Raw genomic sequence first — 8,328 nt, forward strand, 5'->3', positions numbered from 1 at the left:
TTTGGTTAAGACGGGGGATTCAGATCTTAACTCACTGCGAGAAAATTTGAAACTACTTAATATGAAATATTACAGATCCCACAATTCTAGGAGGTATTCGAGGTTTAGTTGAGGAAAATCAGCTTTGAAATAGCTGAGATATACCACCGTATATTAGAACTTCTTTGTTTCTGAATATCTCAGCCATTTCTACACCAGTTTTCATTAAATAAACTTTGAATTCCTCTTAGAGTTGTATGTTCTTTCATCTTTCATAAGAGTTTTTCCATTATCTCACAAAAAGTTGGAAACCTGAAAACCTGAATCCCCCTCTAAACCAAAACTATACCAGCATTTTAATGTCAAAGTCACTAGAAAGACAAAGTAATATCAGGTAAATTCTTTGATATTGGAATAAAAAGTCAGTTGGTATTTCAACAACATTAGCAACAATAATGATAATAATGATAATACAAATAAATAACAGTTATATAGCATTTCATTTGAGAGTCTCTAAGCCCATTGATACAGAACAAAAAGTTTAATTTAATGTACAGAATATAATTTGAGCATTGTGATATTTACGTAGCAAATATCTAAAAAAAAAGATTGATTGAAAAAGTTAAGAGCATTGGTTTAGAATAGTCTACACTTTGAGTGTTTTGAACATGAAAGGGGAGTTTGTTCAAAAGAATTAAAGTAATGACAGAAATGTTCCATCACCGTAATTGAACTAGTGTAAAGACCATAAATTCAGCAGAGAGAAGAGCAGAGAGACCAGGTTGAAGTAGAGGAGCAGAGAGAGAAATCCAGTCTTTGATGGGACATTGTTATTTTATACCCCATGTCTTATAAACCACAAGAATAGCTTTAAGGTGACACGTTGATGTATGGGGAGGCAATGGATGGATTGGAGCAGTGGAGCAATGTGGTCAGATCTTTTAGTACAATGTGTACTTAGGCTCACAAGCCCAGCATCTGTATTTCAAATTCCTTTTACAGTGGACTCCCCTTATAACGAAGTCCTTGGGACTGGCAGTTTTCTTTTGCTATATCGAAATTTCGTTATAACCGAACAAATAGACAATAAAAATACATAACGTGGATAATGCTACTGCCCAAATTTTTACTTCGTTATAACCGGAATTTCGTTACAACCATGCTCGTTATAACGGGAGTGCACTGTAGTGGTGCAATCTTTGAAGAAGGGAGATCAGTGAGAAGGGAATTACAATAATTGACAGCACACAAATGCTGAAATGAAATGACATGTTCAGTGAAAGACTGATCGAATGATTTGCAGAGAGTCCACGGACGCTAAATAGATGTACTGGCAAGTTGCCATCACCATCATACAAAACATGTTTTTCTCAGAGATGAACTCATACTCGGCATCATTTTACAACCTGCCAGGAAAAGATACTAAGTAGAGGAGACTGTATAAAACAGACGTTCCATGTATGTTAACGCCGAAGTTGATCCACTATATTTCATGATGTCTGCTCTTCTGGTTCAGTCGTCATGAACCGCACCTCTGCTCCTGCCATTTTGCTTCCATAGTGGCCCGCCCAGAACTGAGTATCCTGGCTGTAGTCCCAAAATTGTATGAAGCGTACACCTGGCCCATAATCTTTGAACCAGTGGCAAGTCTGTGGGGGTGATAAGACACTCATTGCAGTTTTGTGTGAACTGGAATACCAATAATCCCCAAAGAACACAAATTTTGCTTTGGAGTGTGAAAGGAACCTCATATGATGCACATGATTGAAGAAAAAGTTGTAGATAAAGGTGTTAAAATGTGAAGATATAGATGTTGGATGATGATGAATGCTCTCACGACTTTCTACATGTAGCTTTTAAAATCTTGAGGTGAAAGGGACGATACAGTTTTGGTGGAGATTAGGATTGGGCTTTTAACCTTCTGTAAGATATCAAGTAGCCATTTATGAAATATTACAGAGCATACCATTCTAAGAGGGATTCAAAGTTTACTTGATGAACATTAGTTTTGGAATGGCTGAGACATCCAAAAACAAAGTAAAACAAAGTGATCGTAATAAAAGTTGGGTCCCACCTTTTATTAGGATTGCTCTCTTTTAGATATCTCAGTGATATCAAAAATAATACTCATCAAATAAATGTTGAATTCCTTTTGGAATTACATGCTCTTTCCCATTTGAAGTTAGGTCTCACCCAAAACTACACAATCCCCCTAAATCTTGTGGTATTAGAGAGAAAAACAGTGTGACATAAATATTTAACTGCTTATTAGTGGGAGCATAACACATGGCCCATGCAAAAGTGGTTAATTCATTTGTATCTGTATCTCATATGGAACATGATGTTTAACACTGAAAGACTTGGAAAAGAATAACAGAACAGATAAACCAACCCCAAAATACAATCATAAAAATTAAACAAAGCCAGTCATGAATACATAGAAAAAAAAAAAAAGGAAATCAATCTGCAGTCTGTGGATATGCCTGTATTGTGTGCGCCGTGTGTGAGGAACAGATCAACAGAGTTATCACAACGCTAGCCTTCTATCTAACTTTGCATGACTTTAAAATTGGTGCAAGCATTAGCCACTTGCTTTCAAGATGCTTTCATAAATAACAATTTTGGAAAAACACATAATGTAGTATGTGAAAAAAAAAACTGAAGAGTAGTTCTACATTCAATCAATCAACATTCTACGGTCACAGCTACTCATAAAATTGGCAGCCTATAATGGTTCTTATAACAGTGTTGTGACCTACCATAACATGGAAAACAATATAAATAAAGTATATCGAAAATTTATCAAAATTTGATTTTTTTATGGAGGGTGTTGATTCCCTCACTTTTTTACTGATACATATAAGGGGATTTTCATTCCCCTGCTTTTTGAAAGAAACAAGTCCAAAGCTCTTTCTTGTGCTAGAAAAGTGAAAGTTATGTTCATTGTTCTTCTCCACACCATTATTGTTTTCCATATGTCACGTCAAGAACTGTAGTACTGTAGGTGGTTTCTTTCACGGTGGTTTTATTTGCGCACTTTTCGTGCTTTGAGGTTGAACCGCGAATTTAATATCACGCGAAAATGCTTTGAAAAGTCATGTGAAATTAACCACGCAAGGAAATGTTTTGATCTCGCCGCTTGTTACTATGCTATTGCGCACATGCACACGCGAACATTCCGCGCATTGAGTGTATTGATGGTCAACACATATCGTGCAATGTAGGTCATCTAGGCAACAATAGTTTTACAAGAATGTTATAAAGTACTCGAGAGATGGGATTTCAGGTAAGCCTATATTTAATTTGAATTTCTATTAAATAAATAAAAGAATAATTGGATTATAGTTTGGGTTTACATGTGCAAAATAAAACACTTTTTGCCGACTGTGAATTCACAGATTTTACCGACCGCGAATTTAAACACACACGAAAAAGTCGGCATTGATGGAATCTGTGAAAGTATCTTTACGCGAAAGAAACCACTTTTACAGTAATCTTTTTAATCCAGCAATGGTGGCACAAATACTTTACAAGTTCATAACTTTTGAACAGATAGTTCGATTTTCCTCAAACTTTCACTGGTGTCTTCTATTTATCTTTATTTGACTTTCATTCCTCTTTTGGTAACAACTTCCGCGAAATTTATATCTGTTATGCACCGACATCTCTAAGCAACTGCAGTCAGCTAAATAACAATAGTGCTTTGATGCCTTAGCGCAGTTCCGGTTAAGGTACTTTTGACTGAGTTAGAAACTTGTGCTCAATAAAATGTTGGGTTTTTTTTTTTTGGTGGTGGTGGTGGTGGGACAGGTATGTTTGTATTTTTTTTTTAGTATTAGTATTAGTTTGTGTTTATTCTTCAGGGGAAAGCTCGGCAAAAAATAAATATCAAAACAAAACAAAACAACATCAATAATTGTACACTTAGAGCAACTTGAATGTTAAATATTATTTGCTAGGTTCAATAGGATGCTTCTGCCTGTTGACTTGATTACTTTTTATATCCCAAAATAGCGGTGGAACAGCTGTTAAATGTATTTGGACGACTTTCATATTGACTTTCACACTATGTTAGTGCCTCTGCGAAACACAAACAATATTGCCTACTTAACTCTATCCTAGCTAGAGAGGAACCTTGTTTGAAAGAGGTTGGACATAACATATGTGTAACATCTAACCTGTTTCCATGATCTATCTGCCCACTGCTCTGTGCGTAGGGGACCAAAGGTGAAGCAGTCAACCTCGTTATCTGACTTGTCTTGTTCCACGAGTTCATCTCGTCTCTGCCTGCGTCGATGCCTTCTATCCTTCGGGGTAACCTCATGGACCTTAGGTCTGTCTCTCAGGAGCCTTACCTTGATCTCAAGCGTGTTGCCGCAGTCAAATCTGGCAGCATACCTGGATGGTTACAAACAGGGATGAGGAAAAAAGTGAAAACTGTGGCTGTCACAATTCATTTTTTTTTCCTTTCCCTACACTGCCTCCTAGATGGAGAAAAATATATACCGGTATACTCATATAAAAATCTTCAGCACATATGTTATGACTACACATACCTTAGAAAAAAGGTTGATCTCTATCCTAACATATACATATATGTAAACCCCCTTACAACAAGGTCATTTTGCAGGTCCCAACTTAAAAGTTTATTGGTTTTTGTACCTTAATGAAGTGAGAAATAAAATATGATATGGAAATTGCCATGGTTCTCAGGCCCTTGTTATAGCGAGGGTCTTCTTTAATTGACAGTTTGGACTTGTAAAAGGGCATAAAACCAACATCTAAGCCGGAGGTGAATGTGAAATCTTACATTACATCAAATTCATCCAAAATTTTATTTCTCACCATTCTGACACAAATATCGGAGGCTGAAGTTCATCCAACATCTTCTCGGTGAAACCCTCTGCCAGAAGGTCAATGACCTGCTCCCTGGCGCACTGGCCAAAGGATGTTGCAAAGCTCTTTGGGTCGCCATTACTAAGGCTCAGGAGCTCCTCTGGCATTGCACCAGATCCCGGACACTTGGTTTCAATGAGCCAATGATCTCCACCATCGCTCAACACTGTCCAACTTGCCATGTCTCTGTCATTTCCACTATCTGTGATGAAAATAAACATGAGTCACACAAAACCATTTCAGTCTACAAACTAAAAAGGTGTTGTTTATACAGTACACAGTGCACGAGTTGAAAATCTCTCGACTAGAGATAGTGCTTCGACACAGGTGATAGTCAACCCTCTTTTCAATTCTGCTTTTCAACAAATGTTTAGGTAAGTTGCTGCAATGTTCACTTCACCTGGATTTAGTCCATGAATTGTCTACATAATAAAGTTGAAGGCAAGAGACTATAAAGCAGAGGGGTGAAGATACGAGGTATGAGTTTTCATCAATGGTCTGCCCTCTGTACAAATATAATTTTTAAGATCGCAACTGCTGATTTACATTTTTAACAAACATGTCAGAAAAAGGTACCAGTGGGAATTGAACCTTTCATCTACTGCTTTCCAGGCAGTGGCACTACCACCAGGCTATCCCTAAGTACTGGTGGTGACACATTTGGAAATGTGCGATCAATGTTAGTAGATCACTCTTACAAAATGTCTAACACGGTAACCAATTAAAAACTGGGATGCGGAGGATCCTGTTAATTCTCTTCAATACCTAAAATTTGAAAAGTTTTACCTTGGCCACTGCAGTTTTTGATGAGGTTTCTCCCAAATGGCCGTTTGAAGTAAAATTCACGCCAGTCATCAGGTGGGTAGGGTGCCACGTACTCCACGACGTACGGGTCCAGATAAAGGCACTTCGTCTTCCAGAAGGTGGGCTCAGTGATGGCTTTACACCACACAGACGAGACTGTCAAGCATTCCATCAGGTCGCATTCGGGCACAAACAGCAGGATTCTCTGCAAGACCTCAAAGGGTAGGGCATCGATCCATCCTTCCATTGTCCCCTCTCGGTCAGTGTCCACTCCGTGACTCTTCACAGCCTCGTCCACTTGCGATCCCGCAGCACTGCCCTCCTGTCTCCCATCTTGATTCTTAGTCCGAAACATTTTACGGATTGCTGCACGCAACGCTGCCACTTTCTTTATTTTTCCCTGTCCAGCAACAGGCCTGTGCAGAGTAAGGAAGTAAGGAAGTATGATTTCACAAGTTGCAAATGGATCATCATGCTGCTATCGTGCTGTTATCTCCAAAACTCCATAATTAGATCAAAGTGCCAGCAAGTTTAGTGCCCTGGACGTCTAAACACAGCTTAAATTCATCTCCACATCATCTCCACACAACGTCTATGGATTTATTGGAAGGAGTTTGGGCTCTATGTGATGGGGGTTGTGCAGCTAGACTTTTCAGTGGAACATCCTATGCAGGAACAGGCCAAAGCCTTTGGACTGGCCCATAACTGTTGCCCTTCCCCCTTTTTGTGCACCATACAAAGGAATACATAAGGTGTCATCAGAATTTGGGCCCCCCACTTTTTTTAACCCGCAAGTACATGCGTGGCACAAAGATGAGTTGAAGACCTTTTTTTTTCTCTTTCTTATGCTTGTCTGCTGAAGAAACCCGGAAGTGGCTAGGAGAAAGATCAGCTGAACACTTTTTTTTTTTTGCTTGTCTATGAAACCCGGAAGTGCCCCCCTTCTTCCCCCCCCCCCCCCCCCCCCAATTTTGAAAAGTAGGTCCGCCGGCCCCGAGTGGTATATAATATAGTACAAAACTACAACCCTATACTTACCAGCTAAAAAAAGTCAAAAGTTCCTTTTCGAAACTTCTCTCCCCTGACGTGACGTGACCGGCCCCGGCCCGGCTGACTCCGAGCTGTGTGACTGTATAAGTGTATGTAGTGTGGACAGACGTCAAACGTTACGTCAACTTTTTGTCGTTGTAACTAAACGGTTGTGTAGGTTCACATTCACAAATTCCGCTTCCGTGGTTGTTCCGCTGGGCCAGGCCGTGTAACGTTAGATCCCCTACACATCATGACCATATATATAGACAGTAATTAACCAGTTACTCAACAGTCTAATCATTGTTTACAGGTTGCTAAATAAATGTAACGACGACGTACCGCGCCTGCTAGTATTAAATGCTAAATGATGATAGGGGACTTTCACCAGCGTCAGATCAGATTGGTGGTGCAGTAGCTCGATGACCGGCCTTCACTTTACCCGGACCCTCGCCCAGCTCCCTAGCCGCTAGCCAGCCCCCGGCTCCCGTGACTGTGATCGGAGGGATCGGGAGGGCGTGACGGATTGCCTGACTGAAGTAGCTGGGACTGCGTCCCGGCGCGGCTCTCCTTGCCCTTGAACACAGTTCGGGCTGGTCGCAATTAGGACTGTGTAAGGTTGAAAACTAACGGTGCTAACGTTACAGTGCCCTAGTTAAGTAGTATTACTAACATTATTAAATACTAAATATTGTACTCCTGCATTGGTCATGATACAGACAGTTTCAATTCTTTATCGTGTATTTCCGAATATATAGAAAAGAGACGTTGAGGGCACTCTTCACGGAATCCCCTCCTGATCCTACTCTCATGTTCACCGAATCTCATTCCTCCGGACATGCGTGGGGTTGGGGTGCATGCTCACAGCTTCAGAGCCCTCCCTCCCCCTCTCTCAGCCTTTCTCTTTTGCTTTGTTCTCTCTCCCCTTTGCCCTTCTCCTACAGCCCAGAGGATAGTCCATCATTCATATTTTGGAGTCGTCTGCTGTTTTTGTTGGTTTTATTCACAATGTACAGTCTCATAATAATTTTCCTTAGCAACCAACAGTTTCAGTTTCACTTTCAGTAAGTTTTATTTCTCCACTTGTAGGCCTATATGAAAGAAAAATAAGTATGACAATACCAAACATTATTCACAAGTCATGAAAATATAATCAATAATTCACATTTCAAGTATATAATCATGAGAAATAATACATATACCTCATGGCAAATCTTAAAATACAGGTGGAGGAGATGGTTATCAATAAGCAAATACTTTGACTTGGACAACGGCCTCTAAACTTTAAAAAACCAGTCCAAATATAAATTGTGGGAATAACAAAGAGTACAATATTACGACTTCAACAGTAAAATTTTGATTGAAATCGGATGAAAAATAAGGAAGTTATGACATTTTGAAGTTTTGCTAATTTTTGAGGAAACAGTTCTTGAACAGTCATTACGGATATGCAAATGGCAAAATGAGCATGTCATCTCCTCTCAACCTGCATGCATACAGTTTGTAGGCCCTACATAAAGTTTTGAAATTTGAGTCCAGTTTTTCATTCAAACGCAATTATGCCCGAGGCTAATATCCTGATATATCTAACTGATCACTATTCTGAAGTTATTCAGCCAG

The 8,328-nt window shown here is 39.5% G+C and overlaps 1 protein-coding gene across 2 annotated transcripts; it reads right to left on the reverse strand.

The window, feature by feature from the left end:
* Positions 1–938: 938 nt before the first annotated feature.
* LOC139733143 (F-box only protein 6-like) lies at positions 939–7,270 on the reverse strand. Of its 2 annotated transcripts, XM_071643985.1 has the most exons (6): positions 7,097–7,270; positions 6,718–6,952; positions 5,662–6,095; positions 4,825–5,077; positions 4,158–4,377; positions 939–1,628 (listed from the first exon to the last, which is right to left on the reverse strand). In XM_071643985.1, exons 3-6 carry the CDS (start codon positions 6,032–6,034, stop codon positions 1,470–1,472), a joined length of 1,005 nt encoding a protein of 334 aa, XP_071500086.1. In that variant the 5' UTR covers positions 6,035–6,095; positions 6,718–6,952; positions 7,097–7,270; the 3' UTR covers positions 939–1,469. The 2 variants fall into 2 exon arrangements, with proteins under 2 accessions (XP_071500086.1, XP_071500085.1); XM_071643984.1 differs by lacking the exon at positions 7,097–7,270 and having other exon boundaries at positions 6,718–7,077.
* Positions 7,271–8,328: the final 1,058 nt, after the last annotated feature.

The sequence above is a fragment of the Diadema antillarum genome, unplaced genomic scaffold (genome assembly GCF_040938485.1).
Source record: "Diadema antillarum isolate AM-2024a unplaced genomic scaffold, OU_Dant_1.0 seq00000462_RagTag, whole genome shotgun sequence".
NCBI lineage: Eukaryota > Metazoa > Echinodermata > Echinoidea > Diadematoida > Diadematidae > Diadema > Diadema antillarum.

Coding starts and splice junctions, on each gene's coding strand:
- LOC139733143 (XM_071643985.1), bottom strand. CDS start 6,034: ATGTTTCGGACTAAGAATCAAGATGGGAGACAGGAGGGCAGTGCTGCG. Junction 5,078..5,661: donor CAAAAACTGCAGTGGCCAAG/GTAAAACTTTTC, acceptor TTTTCATCACAG/ATAGTGGAAATGACAGAGAC. Junction 1,629..4,157: donor CAGATAGATCATGGAAACAG/GTTAGATGTTAC, acceptor TCACCCCCACAG/ACTTGCCACTGGTTCAAAGA.